The sequence below is a fragment of the Haliotis cracherodii genome, unplaced genomic scaffold (genome assembly GCF_022045235.1).
Source record: "Haliotis cracherodii isolate W230 unplaced genomic scaffold, xgHalCrac1.p SCAF_16, whole genome shotgun sequence".
In the NCBI taxonomy this organism is placed as follows: domain Eukaryota; kingdom Metazoa; phylum Mollusca; class Gastropoda; order Lepetellida; family Haliotidae; genus Haliotis; species Haliotis cracherodii.
The window spans coordinates 4315746-4336053 of record NW_027266271.1 but is presented as its reverse complement, the minus strand read 5'-3'; the positions used below and the strand labels follow the sequence as shown (position 1 = coordinate 4336053).

General features: G+C 38.9%; 1 protein-coding gene across 2 annotated transcripts in view; it reads left to right on the top strand.

Moving 5' to 3' along the window:
* LOC139463736 (histone-lysine N-methyltransferase EZH2-like) overlaps positions 1-20308 on the top strand; it is a 177779-nt gene that overhangs the window by 95961 nt on the left and 61510 nt on the right. For both annotated transcript variants that reach the window (XM_071244986.1, XM_071244987.1), the window contains exons 13-14: positions 2414-2527; positions 18126-18187. In XM_071244986.1, coding sequence (XP_071101087.1) covers positions 2414-2527; positions 18126-18187 — 176 coding nt within the window. The remainder of the gene's footprint in view (positions 1-2413; positions 2528-18125; positions 18188-20308) is intronic.

Below are 20308 nucleotides of genomic sequence, written 5' to 3'. Positions count from 1 at the left end.
CTAAATCTCAGAACATAGGACACGTATCCTTCACTACTAAGAAGCCCAATGTAATACAAAGTTGGCTTCCTCCTCCACGTACCTCAACAGCCATGAAGCCACCTCCTACATCTACCATACCATCCTTGTCTTTTATTTACTTGTTGTTTTTTCGGTTGAAGACGATGGTGTATCGGATAGCTTCCTTACTGACGATGCTCCCGCCAAAACGAACCAGCCATTTGATACTAGGGCGCTTGTTACCAAGCCAACATTAGAGCAACCTGATCCTTGGACAGACACACATTTATGTCAAGGAGAGTTCATCTACAGTATCAACTGTCGACCCTCTCAGTGTTTCCCGGCTGGCAGTTGTGGGTCATTTATCGTCCTCTCCACCATTACAGAATAGCTGATTGCGTGATCGGTGCTCTAAGGATCGTTCACCAAAGGATCACTCACCTAGGGATCAACAGTCTGAGGATCATTCTGTAACCAGGTCACTCTTGGGATCGAACTTCTCAGGAACAATGACTTGCGGATCGAAAGGACGCTACCAATTCAGCATGATGAAGAGGATGACTATTATATAGACTCGGCTGAGCGTTCGTCAACTATGTGTTACCATCATCGTCAAAAGGACTTGCACGCTTGGATTCGCTCTCGGCATAGTGGTTATGTAGATCACCAACGTGGCTTGAAGAGCTACCCCCTCACTTAGATCAGTATCCTCACTGACGTGGTTGCCCTTATGCTTATGCTATGCAACCAGGTTCAATGCTCAGCTCCCAAGGTTTGTCTCTCCCATCCCAGATCCTTAGGTAGGGACCATGATGCTCTGGTTTGTTTTTGGAAGTCTGATGCTATCTTCACTTCCCCTTTTCTACATATCTCAGTCACCGATGTTCAGGGTCTACACCAGGTTCGGTCCCTTGGTCCTGGCACCGCAACTGTGCACACCAGCGCAAATAGTCGCAGATACCCGCTCTTTGATATTTTGTATGGTGTGTATATACAGTATAAATCCTGGAACTTAATCTCCTGTGTTTATTGTATTTTATTTGTCAGGTTGCCAAATTGAGGACGCATACATTTCAATGGTGTCCTGAATCCTTACCCACTTACCGCTGCTTTTGACATGTGCAGCCTGGTATTTATTCGTAGATCCTCTTGTGGATATTGTCAATCATTCCTCTTCTTGTTGTAGCATGCTTCAATCCCTCAGGCAGTTTGATAGCTTTGTCGATGCATATAAAGAGATGCCGAGCACCCTATTGTCCACAAGAGATAGTACTGTGACCTGTCTTGTGGAATAGATTTGCTGAAGACCCCTTCCAGAGCGATTAAAAGTCGTATGCTGGATCGATTGTTCTTTACAGCTACACAGTCATTCCTGAAGACATGTAACGTATGTTACACCAAATTTCATGCTGTTACATCCAAGTAATGTAAAGGGATTATATCGCCTGTTATGGTGTGTTTACAACACTAGGCTGTGTTATAGGTTATTTTATTTTTATCTTACTGTTTAGTACCAGCTTCCTAGTGTATATCTCATGGTTGTAGTCTTTTACAGGCTATGGTATTTGCACCCCACCATCCATCTGTGTGATACATGCATAGTGTGATGTTAGGATAAGTTTTAAAATTTGTGAATTTTATCCTATCTCACAAGCAGTGTGCCCACATGACCATCCCCACATCAAAGCTACTCTATCCTGTTAGCTCTAAGAAAGAGAATGATGTGGCAGATGTAGTCAAGTGATCGTTTGGTCTAGGTCGCTGTGCACAGGATTACTGTGTATGACCCATTTTCTTGGGTGGTGACCATGGTGATGCTTGGATGTGTTCGGGTTAATTGTTTTTAGAAGTTGGAAACCTTGTTCAAACACGTTTCTACTATATAATTTAATGTAAAATTTACAACATTCTACCCGAGAGAATATAAAGGAATACCATGCATGTATAACAATGTTTGGAGGATATCTAAATAAGACTTACCAAGTAATAAGATATTTGAAAACTCAATAATGATTACCGGGTATGTCTTCAGGTTTCAAATGATTTATTTTCAGAAGTATTTCTGTTGTAATAATAGTTACTTTTGTAATGGCAGTATTGGGCAAAGTTCTGCAATGCATTTCTAATGTGTATGATAACAAAACAATCTGAAACTAAAAGTATGAATGTGATGAGGGTACCTATCTAACAGCCTTTACTATGTTTGCAGGTTATCAAGCAGCAGAAAGGGGACAAATCATGCAATAGAAGGGAAATATTTATTTGATGTTAAATACCTTAAGTTGCCACAGCACAGTATTGAACGTTGCATGTATTTTGTATCCCCCAGATTGTTCTTGCAATACCCCATATTTTTCAAGGCCCAGGTTGAAAGAAGCAGATTAAATCACCTTGTTTACATCTTATTTTGTAGGTCAGAATCGGTTTCCAGGATGTCGCTGCAAGGCCCAGTGTAATACAAAACAGTGTCCTTGCTTCCTGGCAGTGAGGGAGTGTGATCCTGATCTCTGTCAAACATGTGGAGCAGGTAGGTTGTCATCATTACTACCTGTAGATTCACGACAACTGAAAACATGACATTATGTCTGCAATCCCCAACCTTGTCCAAAAGCCCACAGGCCTCAAAGTTGCAACTAAAACGGTCGCCAATGCGACCCAAATATCAATTTGTCTACTGACTAAAATTCAGAGGTAGCCAAATGACTACCTTGAAAATGATCTTGTGGCGACTAATTTCCTTTGCATCACAAACGTAGACACAAACATAAATAATTTGATTGACATTTGCGACGCCATTTTCTCGATCGCAAGTGTTTTCACGATCGCAACGGAATGCATACCATACTCATCGTCTGTTGCATTAATGTTCCCATAACTCAGTGCAGCATTACGAGGGATAACACCAGCCAAGAAGCCTCGAGTCCCCAGATACCGTTGTGAGTGAGTAAGTTTGATTTTACGCCGCTTTTAGCAATATTCCAGCAATATCATGACAGGGGACATCAGAAATGGGCCCGGACACCGTAGGCCGGTAAACCGGCCAAGCCATAGTCATATCAAAATAGTATATAATTTTATTAACCTACCTGTCATATCATTCATTTATTAAATCTATCACATTCGACAATGTCTGAAATACGTATTCCATTTCAGTTTATAATTTTTTATTGATAGATTAAAAAATTATTCTGTTTCCTGCAATGTTATTTAAAATAAAATTCTCAGGTCCACATCGAACATGTCAAAGAGCAAAATAAAGTAGTTTCAAGCAAATTTCTAAATATAATATACAAAGTAATAAATACAATGAACCAAATATTTCTAAAAGTTGTCAAACGATGTTTAATGCCAAAATATTTACATGAAAAATCTTTGTCATATGATACCAGCTTGATACATCCATGATCTTCCATATTTTTAATAAAGATCGTGAATTCTTGCTTAAAACGTTAGGAATAACAAAATTTAAGAAAAATCTTTCGTCAAAATTAGATATTCATCACTCATGGGGACAGTACCATAGCTGTATTTGATTAACTGCCTTGGGCCACATGCTCAAATTTGAACAATCATGAACATTGTTGCAGGTTTCAGGAAGAAAGCGTCATTAGAAACCAGTTTTTATCCAATAAAATTCCATGTTAGTATTGTTACAGATAGGAAAACTGCCATAATATTGCTGGAATATTGCTAAAAGCGGCGTTAATCCATACTCACTCACTCACTACAGATACGGAAAGTCTCCAGGTGATTTACGACCGAGTAGATGAAAAAAAGACCAGTGAAGATCCGGGGTAGAATAGGTCTTCAACAAACCCATGCTTGCCGTTAAATGTGACTATGCTTGTCGTAAGAGGCGACTAACGGGACCGGGTGGTCAGACTCGCTGACTTGGTTGATGATGCATGTCATATCTCAATTGCGTAGATCAATGCTCATTATGTCAATCACTGGATTGTCTGGTCCAGACTCAATTATTTTCAGACCACCGTCATATAGCTGGAATATTGCTAAGTGAGGCATTAAACTATGAACCAAACCAAAACTAGATGAAAAAACAAGCTTCCTAGCCGTGTATCATGACAGTCTTCAAAGAAAATCTTAATCATACGAAGTTTCGAAAATGGAGGTATTTCTTCATGTTACTGAACACCTTTTGCAGGAATATTATAACAATATTCCTTGCATAATGAAATGGTAACACCATTTACAATACTGGTATTTGCTTTTAATGTCTTATCACTTTGAATATATTCAGTTATGATCCAAACACACATTGTCGAAGACCAATAGAAAATCTGTTTATAACAGATTGTTGTCTCCTGCATGCCAACGAAAAGAACAGCAGATCGTGGAAAACACGTCTGCCAACAATAACTGTACTTGCAAATAATTCCTCCTAAAGTCGACAATGAACAGAAATACATAATTATTATTTTACTATTTTATTTTAGGTGACAATGCTCTTTGGATAAGCAAGGATATACCCATGTCATCTTGTAAAATAAATTTCATCATTCGAGACACAAATAACAAAAATCAAGTACACTAATATACAATTTCAAGCCTAGTGCTATGACTTGTACATATTATAATAGTTATTTGATGAAAGATACATTCAAATGTTTTTTGCTTGTCTTCTTGATTTTACCACTGGCTACCTGGAAAAAAATACTGTTAGCCATATGGCTACTAGATAAAAAATTAAACTTTGAGGCCTGGCCCAACTTATCATATATCTGTCATGTAATACTTAAACAATTACTTATCTGATATAATTGGGCACATAAAGTGTGTTCTCTCTTGTGATGAGATCTGTGCTCAACTTGGATTAAGCCATGTGATCATCTACACAAAGAAAAGACACTTCTGGTTTATTGCATTTAGCAATGTATTGATGTGATGCTAAAACCGCTAGCAAGCAGGAATAACTACATGTGATGCTTACACCGCTAGCAAGCAGGAATATCGTATTTTCTTGAGTATAGTGCGCACCCATGTATAATGCGCACCCCCTCTAGCGGGTTCAATATTTTGGAAAAAAAGAAATTTGAATATTATGCGCAGAAAAAATTTACACCGTACCCTTTCAGCGAATTCCAGCAAACGAACGGGTGCTGAGAAAATTTGTCAGTACAAATTCGAAATTGAGATAAAAAATCACCAGACATGTTTATTTACCGTTTAAATAGTATTTATTGTTCTGCTAGGCATTGTTTTATATCTAGGGATTAAGATTACCTTGTGTATTTTCTCGAAAACTAAGCCGGAAACAGCAATCGACCGGTGATTCGGTCAAGACACACCCAATGATATAACTTTATAGGATTTTTAATGCAAGGATCGGCAACAATTGTATCTGAAACTATTTTTTTTATCAGGAATAATATATTCCATTATTTTCTAAATTATATGCAGCCTTTACTAAACATATTTAAAATAATAATAACCCTAAGCGAAGCAGCTGATCGCTTATCGGGTATTATTTTTTACATGGAACCAGTCTGACAGTCACCGTCAAGGCTCACGCGCATGTGATCGCTTGAATTTCATGTTGACATAGAATCGTCAAACAAAAACAAATATGACTTTTAACAGGTCAAAGTATGTCATTTATGATATATGTATCCATTCTCAGTCAACTAAAGTTCGTTTCAAGGCATCAATAGCGGTTTTCTGACCGTGGTTGCTGTTAATTTAATAACGGTGAGTTGTGCGATCTTCCGATCGCTTCACACACGATTTCGCCGAAATTAATAAAAACAATATAATAAGGAATTTTGAATAAAATTAATGAAATAAGTTACAAACATAAGTCCAGATATACAAAGAACACTTTTTATAGCCAGACAGTGTAATTACATGATTATTTTGCGTACTTCAGTATGGATTTGTTGACATGGTATTTCCGGTGTTTTGTGCTCACGGTAATGTCTTTCCATGGGGGGAAAAAACATCCAAACTCATAATTCGTGTACAATGCGCAGCCCCTTCTACACAGCTGGGTTTTTTCGAAAAAAGGTGCGTACTATACTCAAGAAAATACGGTAACATCACTATCAAGCAGGAAAAACTACATGTGATGCTTACACCGCTAGCAAGCAGGAATAACTACATGTGATTCTTACACCGCTATCAAGCAGGAATAACTACATGTGATGCTTACACCGCTATCAAGCAGGAATAACTACATGTGATGCTTACACCGCTATCAAGCAGGAATAACTACATGTGATGCTTACACTGCTAGCAAGCAGGAATAACTACAACTACAAAATGATGTGATGTTTACACCGCTATCAAGCAGGAATAACTACATGTGAGGCTTACACCGCTATCAAGCAGGAATAATTACATGTGATGCTTACACCGCTATCAAGCAGGAATAACTACAACTAAGTAATGAGGTGTGGATGGGTGTAAATGACATGTTACAACTAAGTAATGAGGTGTGTGGGGATGTATATGACATGTCACAACTAAGTAATGAGGTGTGTGTTGGTGTATATGACATGTTACAACTAAGTAATGAGGTGTGTGTGGTTAATATGACATGTTACAACTAAGTAATGAGGTGTGTGTGGTTAATATGACATGTTACAACTAAGTAATGAGGTGTGTGTGGGTGTATATGACATGCTACAACTAAGTAATGAGGTGTGTGTGGGTGTATATGACATGTTACAACTAAGTAATGAGGTGTGTGTGGGTGTATATGACATGTTACAACTAAGTAATGAGGTGTGTGTGTGTGTATATGACATGTTACAACTAAGTAATGAGGTGTGTGTGGGTGTATATGACATGTTACAACTAAGTAATGAGGTGTGTGTGGGTGTATATGACATGTTACAACTAAGTAATGAGGTGTGTGTGGGTGTATATGACATGTTACAACTAAGTAATGAGGTGTGTGTGGGTGTATATGACATGTTACAACTAAGTAATGAGGTGTGTGTGGGTGTATATGACATGTTACAACTAAGTAATGAGGTGTGTGTGGGTGTATATGACATGTTACAACTAAGTAATGAGGTGTGTGTGGGTGTATATGACATGTTACAACTAAGTAATGAGGTGTGTGTGGGTGTATATGACATGTTACAACTAAGTAATGAGGTGTGGGTGGGTGTATATGACATGTTACAACTAAGTAATGAGGTGTGTGTGGGTGTATATGACATGTTACAACTAAGTAATGAGGTGTGTGGGGGTGTATATGACATGTTACAACTAAGTAATGAGGTGTGTGTGGGTGTATATGACATGTTACAACTAAGTAATGAGGTGTGTGGGTGTATATGACATGTTACAACTAAGTAATGAGGTGTGTGGGGGTGTATATGACATGTTACAACTAAGTAATGAGGTGTGTGTGGGTGTATATGACATGTTACAACTAAGTAATGAGGTGTGGGTGGGTGTATATGACATGTTACAACTAAGTAATGAGGTGTGTGTGGGTGTATATGACATGTTACAACTAAGTAATGAGGTGTGTGTGGGTGTATATGACATGTTAAAACTAAGTAATGAGGTGTGTGTGGGTGTATATGACATGTTAAAACTAAGTAATGAGGTGTGGGTGGGTGTATATGACATGTTACAACTAAGTAATGAGGTGTGTGTGTGTGTATATGACATGTTAAAACTAAGTAATGAGGTGTGGGTGGGTGTATATGACATGTTACAACTAAGTAATGAGGTGTGTGTGGGTGTATATGACATGTTACAACTAAGTAATGAGGTGTGTGTGGGTGTATATGACATGTTACAACTAAGTAATGAGGTGTGTGTGGGTGTATATGACATGTTACAACTAAGTAATGAGGTGTGTGGGTGTATATGACATGTTACAACTAAGTAATGAGGTGTGTGTGGGTGTATATGACATGTTACAACTAAGTAATGAGGTGTGTGGGGGTGTATATGACATGTTACAACTAAGTAATGAGGTGTGTGTGGGTGTATATGACATGTTACAACTAAGTAATTAGGTGTGTGGGGGTGTATATGTCATGTTACAACTAAGTAATGAGGTGTGTGTGGGTGTATATGACATGTTACAACTAAGTAATGAGGTGTGTGTGGGTGTATATGACATGTTACAACTAAGTAATGAGGTGTGTGTGGGTGTATATGACATGTTACAACTAAGTAATGAGGTGTGTGTGGGTGTATATGACATGTTACAACTAAGTAATGAGGTGTGTGTGGGTGTATATGACATGTTACAACTAAGTAATGAGGTGTGTGTGGGTGTATATGACATGTTACAACTAAGTAATGAGGTGTGTGTGGTTAATATGACATGTTACAACCAAGTAATGAGGTGTGTGTGGGTGTATATGACATGTTACAACTAAGTAATGAGGTGTGTGTGGGTGTATATGACATGTTGTGATAGGTTATGGATTACAAGTAGCACACAGATAACTGGATGAAGCCAGATGTACTGTAAGGATAAAAAAAGCTGATTGGATACTAATAATAAGGGTCCATTGCTTGATTAGATCTCCATAGGCTGTTCGTGATGGCAGATTTCTATGGCTTCTGAAAGTTTTCATTTTACCTTATCCTGACTCATACTAATTTGCCTATCTCTTCTTATTCCCGAAATGTAGTGAAAATGTGCACAGTTCCCAATGAACAGAAATTGTTTCACCCAGATGCACCCCTTTAAGCCGAAGCTCAACTGAAGCTCGTGACTTAACCAGCCCGACTCACTTTTCATATCACTCTCTTATTTTTGCCCCAGCTAGCTGGTTGGGAGTTTTTCTTGTGCTCTTGTCATCCAAACCAGCCTTACTCATCTTGGCTTTTCGATTAAAATTTTGGTTTGGGTTACCTTTCTGAAACATTCCTTCATTTTATTTAACGATTGTTTTTGAATGTTGTGTCTCTGTATCTCCAGTCCTGATCCACACCTCATTTGTTCAACTTGAACGCAACTGTACTACAGACGACTTGTGACTTTAGCTCCTTCTTTGCTGAAGAAGAATTTGCTGAATATGTCTGTGCCGTTAAGGCTTAAAAAATAAGTATGGGTTCTAACTTAATCTCAGGCAATGGCTTTTGAAAATATAGTGCAGATGGACGTAGGATTTTCGGGTGGGTTGTTTTGGGTTGTTCAAATTAGTGTAAATAAAGATTTGTGTACAATCAACCTGGGAAAGGGCTTCACTATATTGATGTATGCCTTGATGAGTAAAATACTGAAATACAGTATTTGACTACTGTTGGGACTACCAGTGTGTGCAAAATATATGCATAATTGGAGCTTTTATTTGATTTCACAATATAAGAAGAAGTTATCATGAGCACACTAACAAACCCGTACTAACATACACAAGTTAGTTCTGTAACTGCGTGCAATTCTCTTAGCTTCCCTGCTAATTTCACAATTAATATTATGCTTTATGTATGTTGCTATTTTTATTTGTCAAAATTCCATTTTCTATTCCCGTACTTTCCAAATTTACATAATACTTACTTACGTTTGCCATTTCTAAATATATTTCAATTCCATTTTCATTTCCTGTACATTCCAAATTTTGGAATACTTTACACCAGGGGTCCGGAAACCGTCATATGCGCCGGACATGTCCGATTGGGAATCTCAAATGTCAGGTTTAAAATATTGCTTTCCGGACATTTTAATTTTTCTGTCCGGACATTTTAAAAAGTATTGTCCGGACATTCTTAAATTTTGACCGGAAGTGATCAACAGTTAGGACTGAGCAGTTTCTGTCTGCAGTTGTAACACAATGAAGATTATCTACACTGACAAGCTTTGTTTGTTTTGATTGCTGTAAATACATTGTACCTACATGAAAGTCCAATCGGTCAATCACTGTAATAGGCAATAAACTGAGTTGACACTGATTAATCGAGGATTAATTACTGAGAACATCTTGTTAATTTGAGTAAAATGTGTTTACAACTGTACATAAATACCTTGCATCATCGATGTACCTCATTATCCTCACAATGCTACGATATGTAACCTCATACAAGAAGCGAAAGCGTGACCACAGCCAGTCGACCGATGCAAATCAGTCGAGCGGATCTGCCAAACCCTCAAAGTCTGAATGATCATTTTGTAAGTCGTGGCTAACGACTTTCACTTGGTTGACATACAATGAGGATTTGCAGATTTTATTGTTTTCAGTAGCTAGTCGTATATTGAATCTTGATTGACCGCCATTTTGCTTTCTGTGATGATCGATATCAAATTTTTTTATGGTCAATAATTAAGAACAGATGAAAAAAGTATTCAAATAACTATAGCTATCAATGATATTTTGGTATTTATGATTATATTATCTGTCTTGTTTTTAAATAATCTTTAGTTTAAAAGAAAAAATTCCCGTGAGGTCACGTGATTACCAAATATGGGATAATAGTCTCGATCCAAATGTTACAAGGCGTACACTTGAGCAGACTCATGAATATTAATTAGACCGTTCACTACGTAAACAGATTGTTATTATAACAGAAACAAACGTATGTTTTCCATATATATCTACAATGATATTATTTGTTATTAATTTTCCGGTGAATTTAACAATTTAAATTGAAACAATTCATAATTCATCATATTATTATTAGGTGTGGCCTAAATGCAAATGTCCGATTGGGATTTTAAAATTTTCCGGACCCCTGCTTTACACACTTTTGAAACCTTTTTATTATTGCTTTATATCTCCGTATTTCATGTATATATATCCAGTAGATTCTCATCACCATCCAGTGTTTTAAATGTACTAAACATCGTATTTCATATTTTTTGGTTTTGCTGTTATAAACAATCCCATAATTCTCTCTGTATTTCATGCAAGCGCAGTCAAGCGACAATGACGTTCTCTTCGTTAACCACATCTATTCCTCTGTTCTCTGGCACTGTTGTCTTGCTTCTTCAAATTCTAATTACCCCCCTCCATCCCCTACTCCACCAGGGGCTGATCGGTTCCAGAGGATATTTTCTTATCAGGGTGTCAATTCAATCCAAACACTTCATCCAGATTGCTTATGGGCCCCCAATTCACCGACAAATACCTGCTGGGTTTGATTCTTCAGCCTCATGTATTGGGTTCGATTCTTCAGCCTCATGTATTGGGTTCGATTCTTCAGCCTCATGTATTGGGTTCGATTCTTCAGCCTCAGGTATTGGGTTCGATTCTTCAGCCTCAGGTATTGGTTCGATTCTTCAGCCTCAGGTATTGGTTCGATTCTTTAGCCTCAGGTATTGGGTTTGATTCTTCAGCCTCAGGTATTGGGTTCGATTCTTCAGCCTCAGACATTGGGTTTGATTCTTCAGCCTCAGGCATTGGGTTCAATTCTTCAGCCTCAGGTATTGGGTTTGATTCTTCAGCCTCAGGCATTGGGTTCGATTCTTCAGCCTCAGGTATTGGGTTCGATTCTTCAGCCTCAGGTATTGGGTTCGATTCTTCAGCCTCAGGCATTGGGTTTGATTCTTCAGCCTCAGGCATTGGGTTTGATTCTTCAGCCTCAGGCATTGGGTTTGATTCTTCAGCCTCAGGTATTGGGTTCGATTCTTCAGCCTCAGGCATTGGGTTTGATTCTTCAGCCTCAAGCATTGGGTTCAATTTTTCAGCCTCAGGCATTGGGTTTGATTCTTCAGCCTCAGGTATTGGGTTTGATTCTTCAGCCTCAGGTATTGGTTTTGATTCTTCAGCCTCAGGCATTGGGTTCGATTCTTCAGCCTCAGGCATTGGGTTTGATTCTTCAGCCTCAGGTATTGGGTTCGATTCTTCAGCCTCAGGCATTGGGTTCGATTCTTCAGCCTCAGGCATTGGGTTCGATTCTTCAGCCTCAGGCATTGGGTTTGATTTTTCAGCCTCAGGTATTGGGTTCGATTCTTCAGCCTCAGGCATTGGGTTTGATTCTTCAGCCTCAGGCATTGGGTTCGATTCTTCAGCCTCAGGCATTGGGTTTGATTCTTCAGCCTCAGGTATTGGGTTCGATTCTTCAGCCTCAGGCATTGGGTTTGATTCTTCAGCCTCAGGTATTGGGTTCGATTCTTCAGCCTCAGGCATTGGGTTTGATTCTTCAGCCTCAGGCATTGGGTTTGATTCTTCAGCCTCAGGCATTGGGTTTGATTCTTCAGCCTCAGGCATTGGGTTTGATTCTTCAGCCTCAGGCATTGGGTTCGATTCTTCAGCCTCAGGCATAGGGTTTGATTCTTCAGCCTCAGGCATTGGGTTCAATTCTTCAGCCTCAGGCATTGGGTTCAATTCTTCACCCATATATGCCCCTTTGTATTTGTCACCACTCTCCTCTTTCCTTAACCTGCAAGAAAATACGACAAACGACAAATCAGAATGAACGTTTGATTTTAAGTTCTTCATCAAAGAATCCCTGAGAAATACGTTTTCATTTTACATATGTCTTAAATCTAAAAATATACCCAAGACACAGTTAAATGTATTCAATCATACTGAATAATTCCGCACGTCCCGATGTGCTTTAAATTGCATCTGAAATATATATAATGTATGGGGAAATATATGTGAACCATTACGCAAGGAGTTGAAAATTGTTTTAAGTATGCCCATTTGTGCTAAGATAGGACCCGGTTGCAGAAATGGCCACGAGAGGGGCATGAATCTCTATTTGGCTTGTCCCGGAATAACACGAGTTGGTCACAAATGATCCCTTTGCTTACTTAGTGTTCTGGGTTCGATTCTTCACCCTCAGGTTAATGGGTTTGAGTCTTCACCCATCACTATATCCTATGCAGCAACTAAGCCAGTCCCCACTATTATGCCAATACTGTAGTTATGTATATATCATGTATATTGTGTATATATTATCATGTTTTTAGCAATATTCTTTCATGTTGTTTCTGCACAAACGTTTGTTATCCATTATATTACATTGATCCAAGATTTCATTCAGTTTTGTTTACATTATATTTGGCGAAATTGTGTATAAAATGAACTCACCATGAAGTCACCTTAAAACGAACATTAGTTGTTAGAGATACAAAGTCTTCGGACTTCTTCCTATCACTATTCAAATTTCTTTTCAGTAATGATATATTATATTAGAATAGCGAAGAAAATGTGAAACAGCTGATTACTATTTCCGGCTTATTTTAAAAGACAAATACACATGTAATCTCAATATCTATGTACGAAACATTGGCGGCAGACAGTTTTCATATACCATTGAATTTGTAAATCATCATGTCCGGTGATGTCTTATCGTAAATATCATGCTTTCATTGACCAAATTTGCAAACGGCAAGACAAGCACACAAACTCTACATTGCCACCATGACCATAACACATGAGATGCGCAGTAAAGCAGTGCGCATGTAAAGGGAAGTAACTGCACACTATGTAGGATTGCATTGTTTTTAGTATTGTAGCATTTCACTGCCAGAGTCATGTGTTCGAGACACGGAATATTTAAGGGTTGTTTTTTTTTTGTAAAATGAATATAAAAATGAAATGTGCAGTTGACTTTATCATGATGCAGGCAGTGCCCGAGAACCAAAACTTTTATTTTTGTTATCCTAAGTGGAAGAAGATAGACAGGAAGAGGAGAGATCTTCATGCTCCACATCATAAACAGAGACCTCCTCTAAGAAGAACAAGATGACATCGGATGCTCAGACTACACCCTTCCCTTCTTCTGACAAAGAAATTGGATTTGACATCGAAGATGAAGTTGAGATCGACCTTCCCTCATCCCTGATGTCTCTGCCCATCTGTTGGCATTAGAAGTGTCAACTCTGTACTGATTGGTGTCTTTGCTGCTGAGTCAAAGAAGAAATCACCAGCTACGTCTTCCGACTCTGTGTGTTGGCGAAGAAGTTGGCCACTTCCACGAATGTCAAAGTTAGCATCCTCCACAAAGATATCCTCAATGTACTCCTCCAAAAATGAAGACCCCTGCACGCAGCCTTCAACCTCAGCAGCAGATTCAGATATTCGTCCAGCTTTGACTATCATACAGGCTCAGCCTTTCACACAGCCACAAGCCTTTGCGAAACAGTGCCTTCTCTTTCTCCACAGTTCTCTGCACCTGCTTCATCGAACACTGACTTGGTCGTCAGTGGTATTCAGCAGGTTCTCTTAGCCAGCTCAGTCTCAGCCGGGCCATATTTTTCAGGGCCAGGGCTTGATAGCCAACTCACAATGGTCTGATTTCTTTACCAAGCGTATTATGTCCTCTTCCTGAGGCAAGGGCGTTAACTGACTATAAAAGTCCCGTTTCCACCCTTGTCGAACTAGGCCGGAATTCCAGAGTTATATTTTGGCTGGACTAACGAGTCAATACATAGTCCAATCAAAATCACATAATGAACTAGACATCCGGTTCATAAACAACATGGATTTCAATGTACAGATTTCGGTCGACTGCAGGATTTGCAAGAACATGTGTACCGTCAACGAGGCATCAACAAATATTTTACAATTCTTTTCATGGTTTTAATCAAGTTGCTCACATGATTTGATGCACTTCCCGGGGTAAGATTTGTTTAATTACAATATAGATTATCAATGTAGCAATTCACAAACAAATATCGGTTAACTAGTAGCAAGTAACTCCAGGTCTACTAACTTCAGCCCACGCCTTGAGTGTACGGGGCGGGCTTTACCTGAGACCCATACAGAGATTCCTCAAACCATTCCTTGATCAACAAGAAGTAAAACTTCAACTTCAATAACATTTGAAGAAACATCTCAAATGGTGGACAATAAAGTCAAACATTTGCAGAGGAACCTACTTGACTCAGAAAAAGTAATGTTGGGGCTGTGGTCCAAAGAAGAAAAGCTCTTCCACATGAACCATGTCGAGTATGTGTTATCCAGACAATATCTCACTGCATGGGCACCACAGTTGATCGACAAGAACTTAAGGATAAAAACAGACAAGTCAACTGTGGTTAAAAAACATAGTTGTGGCAATTTGACTATAATATGTTAATTAACATAACATATTTGCATTTGAAATACATGTAGCGCAGGAAGTCCCTATGGTGACTGGTCAAATTGATTCCCTACGTTAAAATATCCTGCAACGGCAATCACCTCTACCAAAGTGCTACGCTATAGTGACAAGTATAAACGATATTTTTATCATAATAAAAACATATTTTTTTGTGAAGTCCTGATTTTGTAGAGATGATTTGTACAGTGTAACAGAATTTATGTATTTTCATCATCTTAGGTTTCTTGATTGCTTCTCATAAAAGACAGGTCACATTCAAAATCCAGTCAAATCGGTCAATATTTAGTGGAAGCCATACCCACATTTGAGTACAAAAGGATTCCAGGTTCAGAAAACATACGTGGTAGTATTACAAATTCACATGTAATAACTATTAAGCTACAGGGAATTGCAGTTGATCCTTCCCTCTGGAATTAATGTCATAGATCCTGAGTGAAAAGTTGGTTATTCGAGATCTCTTTCTTACCCAAAATCAAATTACTGCAAAAGTCTCAGGAGATCCCATCCCTAACCACCTTCAAAATATCTAGTGGCTGCTACTCAAAACAAATGTATCCCTACAACAGTAAACAAGCAACCTTTTCAGGATACATTGGATTGTATTAAATAGCTCGCTATGGCCATTCAAATTTAGTATATTTGTATCACTTACACTTATCCGAAAACAACATGCAAAACGTAGGAAGTGTGTCATTGCATTATAAGTCAACATCAGCAAGTGCAAGAATGTCAGTTGAAGCTACTGGGTCACACGTGTTGATGTAACGTTACAGCGGCTGAGTAAGCCAACATTAAAGTTTTAGAATATGAACAAGTTGATGCCAGACATACATACCAACACTGGATGATGGTTGGATGGATTTGGAATATTTTCAAGTTGCAGTTATTTATTCGGAATCAGAATCTAGAATTATGCCACATCTAATTCCATGTGAGACTGAAAGAACAAACAAATGAAAAGTAGTTCTGGCGAGCAATGAAAAGACAAGTTTATTATTTACAGAAAAAAATTGTAATTCACAAGAACATTTAGTACCCACCGGCTTCCCTTATGAGTAAGAATGCTTGCTGTAAAAGGCTACTAACGGGATCTTGGTTTATGCATGTCATCGATCCCAATTGCTTGGATGTCAATCACTGGATTGTCAGGTCCAGACGATTATTTCAGGTCGAATTTTTTACAGACCACCATCATATAGCTGGAATATTGCTGAGTGCGGCATAAAACAACAAACAAACAAACCTATTTGTATGTGGTAGTATTAGGTAATTCACATGTGGTAATATTATCTATTCACATGTGGTAGTATTACCTATTTACATGCTAGTTGTAAGAGGTGACTAACAGGATCGGTTGGTCAGGCTCGATGACTTAGTTGATGCATGTCATAGATCTCAATTGTGTGGATTGATGCTCATGATGTCGCCCACTGGTTTGTCTGGTCCAGACTCGATAATTTTCCAGACCACCATTATATAGCTTGAATATTGCTGAGTGCAGCATAAAACAACAAACAAACCTATTCACATGCGGTAGTATTATCTATTCACATGTGGTGGTATTAGTAATTCACATGTGGTAGTATTAGATCATTCACATGTGGTAGTATTACCTATTTACATGTGGTAGTATTACCTATTTACATGTGGTAGTATTACCTATTTACATGTGGTAGTATTACCTATTTACATGTGGTAGTATTACCTATTCACATGTAGTAGTATAACCTGTTTACATGTGGTAGTATTACCTATTTACATGTGGTAGTATTACCTATTTACATGTGGTAGTATTACCTATTTACATGTGGTAGTATTACATATTCACATGTGGTAGTATTACCTATTTACATGTGGTAGTATTACCTATTTACATGTGGTAGTATTACCTATTTACATCTGGTAGTATTACCTATTTACATCTGGTAGTATTACCTATTTACATGTGGTAGTATCACATATTCACATGTGGTAGTGTTAGCTATTTACATCACCCGTGAAGAACCGGGGTAGAATAGGTTTTCAGCAACCCATGCTTGCCGTTAAAGGCGACTTTGCAAGGTCATAACGGGATCGGTTGGTCAGGCTCGCAGACTTGGTTCATGCATGTCATCGGTCCCAGTTGCTCATGATGTCAATCACTGGATTGTATGGTCCAGACTCAATTATTTACGGACCGCCGTCATATAGCTGGAATATTGCTGAGTGTAGCTTTAAACAACAAACAAAACGTGTTAGTATTACCTATTCACAAGTCTTAGTATTACCTATTCACATGTGGTAGTATTACCTATTTGTTAGAGCATCAATATCTGCGACTTTATTCCTGTCATGTTATTGGTTCAAATTGAAGATGATGTTTGCTGATTATGAAATATCCACTAAATGTTACAACAAAAACATAATTGTGGTGAGATTTCACCTCAACTTGACATACTAGGTACCTTGTACTCATCTTGGCATACCAGGTACCTTGTACTCATCTTGACATACCAGGTACCTTGTACTCATCTTGACATACCAGGTACCTTGTACTCATCTTGGCATACCAGGTACCTTGTACTCATCTTGACATACCAGGTACCTTGTACTCATCTTGACATACCAGGTACCTTGTACATATCTTGACATACCAGGTACCTTGTACTCATCTTGACATACCAGGTACCTTGTACTCATCTTGACATACCAGGTACCTTGTACTCATCTTGACATACCAGGTACCTTGTACTCATCTTGGCATTGTTCAGCTTTCTGATGGGAAACATCTGGGTTTCAGTTTGTAAAAGGTGAAGGCCATGAAAGACCCTATCATAAACATAGTTCATTGGACAAAGAAATGTATTGATTCATTTTTAAGAAGGATATAATCATTTGGCACTAAGTGCCAACACTATCTCAACATGTAAGACACTTGGGAGTTTCTGTTTGAAGTCCTACTTGCAACAAACAGAAATATTGTCCATTGACAGTACAACCTTTTTGTTTGTTGAGCTGGAGGCATACCCATGATGCTTTGATACACAATAAGTTTTGGTGCATCAAAGGAAAAAGATGAAGTGTCTGTTTACGTTTGTATCATGATCATGATAATGTGAATTATTTATGCAAATGATGTCTACTTCATTCCATATTTGCAGATCAGTTTGACAGCAACAAGATCTCCTGCAAGAATGTCAGTGTACAAAGGGGACAAGGAAAGGTATGTCATTTTCTGTCCAATGCTCAGTAGTTTGTCACACCAATTATTTAGACAAACCGGTTTTATGAAATCTTTCATTAAACAACAAGTGTCTCTGTTTAAAGAAAATAAGAACAATTAAATGTTGTTTGTGAGTTAGACTTTCCTATTTTTATCATCTATTTTGTATTGATAAGCTCAAGTGGAGACATTCTGCGGTCGGATGTAGTTCTGAATGAAAGTCAAGTGAGCTTATGGCATGTCCAGGGTCTGACAGCGTAGGTACTGATATGAATTCTTCTCCTCAGAAACCACAAGGACAATGAAGCTGAAACATATTTCCTACCAATGATGATGCTTGTATTTGTTGTGGAGTTTTGAATCTAATTTTCAATATGTCCCCAAGGTAGCAGTATTGAAAAAAAACATTAATCAGCCTTTGTTGTTCACAATGTAATAAAATGCATATACTACTCAAAAGAAGTTAAAGAACAGCCACTGTTGGATGGCTATGTTGCAATACCCACCTACCATGACACTTTGAGTATAGTCATGAAAACATTGGATGTTCTGTAACTTCTTTTGAGTTGTATATATGTGTACTTTGTAATGGGGCTCATCTTATACTTTCCATTTGTGTAATATCTAAATTTTAACCTTGATTTGACCTTTGCACTTCAAGCTTGTTCTTAATTCTCTGAAATGCTCCCTAGGGTCTGAAAACATCATCTCAGAAACCAATGGACCAATGAAGCTGAAATTTCACATACATGTTCCCATCAATTATGACACCAAAGTTTGTTCAAGCAGTGTCAAGTGGTTTAAATACAATTTTCAAATTAGTGAGCTGAGAAATATTGTATATATCAATGATAAAGAAGCTGTACAGTACTACTCACTCCACTGCAGCAAAATGGTCATCAGTGTAGATCTATTGAGATTGAGAATTAGACAGTTTGTTGTACCAGTGTGACTTAGATAAGATAAGACACTGATAAGATCTAACACTGGTGAGCCAATATGGACTCCCGCTATAGATTTTACGTATCGAATGATTTCTTGGATCTTCTTCTGGTGTTATGCTCCCCGAGGCATGAGAGTTAACTGACTGTAAAAGTCAAGATGCATCCCATCCCAAGAGATCCCATGCACTCCGAACAGCTACCCTGAGATACAGTTCAGTCCCATTAGCTTTTCTGAGACCCAGTGCAGTCCCGACAGCTGTCCTGAGATACAGTGCAGTCCCATAAGCTATTCTGAGACCCAGTGCACTCCGGTCAGCTATCCTGAGATACAGTGCAGTCCCATTAGCTATTCTGAGACCCAGTGCACTCCGGTCAGCTATCCTGAGATACAGTGCAGTCCCATTAGCTATTCTGAGACCCAGTGCACTCCGGTCAGCTATCCTGAGATACATTGCAGTCCCATTAGCTATTCTGAGACCCAGTGCACTCCGGACAGCTATCCTGAGATACAGTGCAGTCCCATTAGCTATTCTGAGATCCCGTGCACTCCGGTCAGCTATCCTGAGATACAGTGCAGTCCCATTAGCTATTCTGAGATCCCGTGCACTCCGGTCAGCTATCCTGAGATACAGTGCAGTCCCATTAGCTATTCTGAGACCCAGTGCACTCCGGACAGCTATCCTGAGATACAGTGCAGTCCCATTAGCTATTCTGAGACCCAGTGCACTCCGGACAGCTATCCTGAGATACAGTGCAGTCCCATTAGCTATTCTGAGACCCAGTGCACTCCGGTCAGCTATCCTGAGATACATTGCAGTCCCATTAGCTATTCTGAGACCCAGTGCACTCCGGACAGCTATCCTGAGATACAGTGCAGTCCCATTAGCTATTCTGAGACCCAGTGCACTCCCGACAGCTATCCTGAGATACAGTGCAGTCCCATTAGCTATTCTGAGACCCAGTAGTGTCCCCATAGCTCTGCTGGCTCGATTCAGTCTCCTCTCACAAACCAGTGACCTGGCTGGTGGTTGATGTAATCCTCAATGCTAGCTCAAATCCCGGCTCCAAACAGCTTTCAAGTTTTTCTTCCACTCAGAGGAGCCAGTACGTCATCTCTGTGTTCAACTCCCAGCTGATGTTGGTATCCCCACTCAGAGGAGCCAGTACATCATCTCTG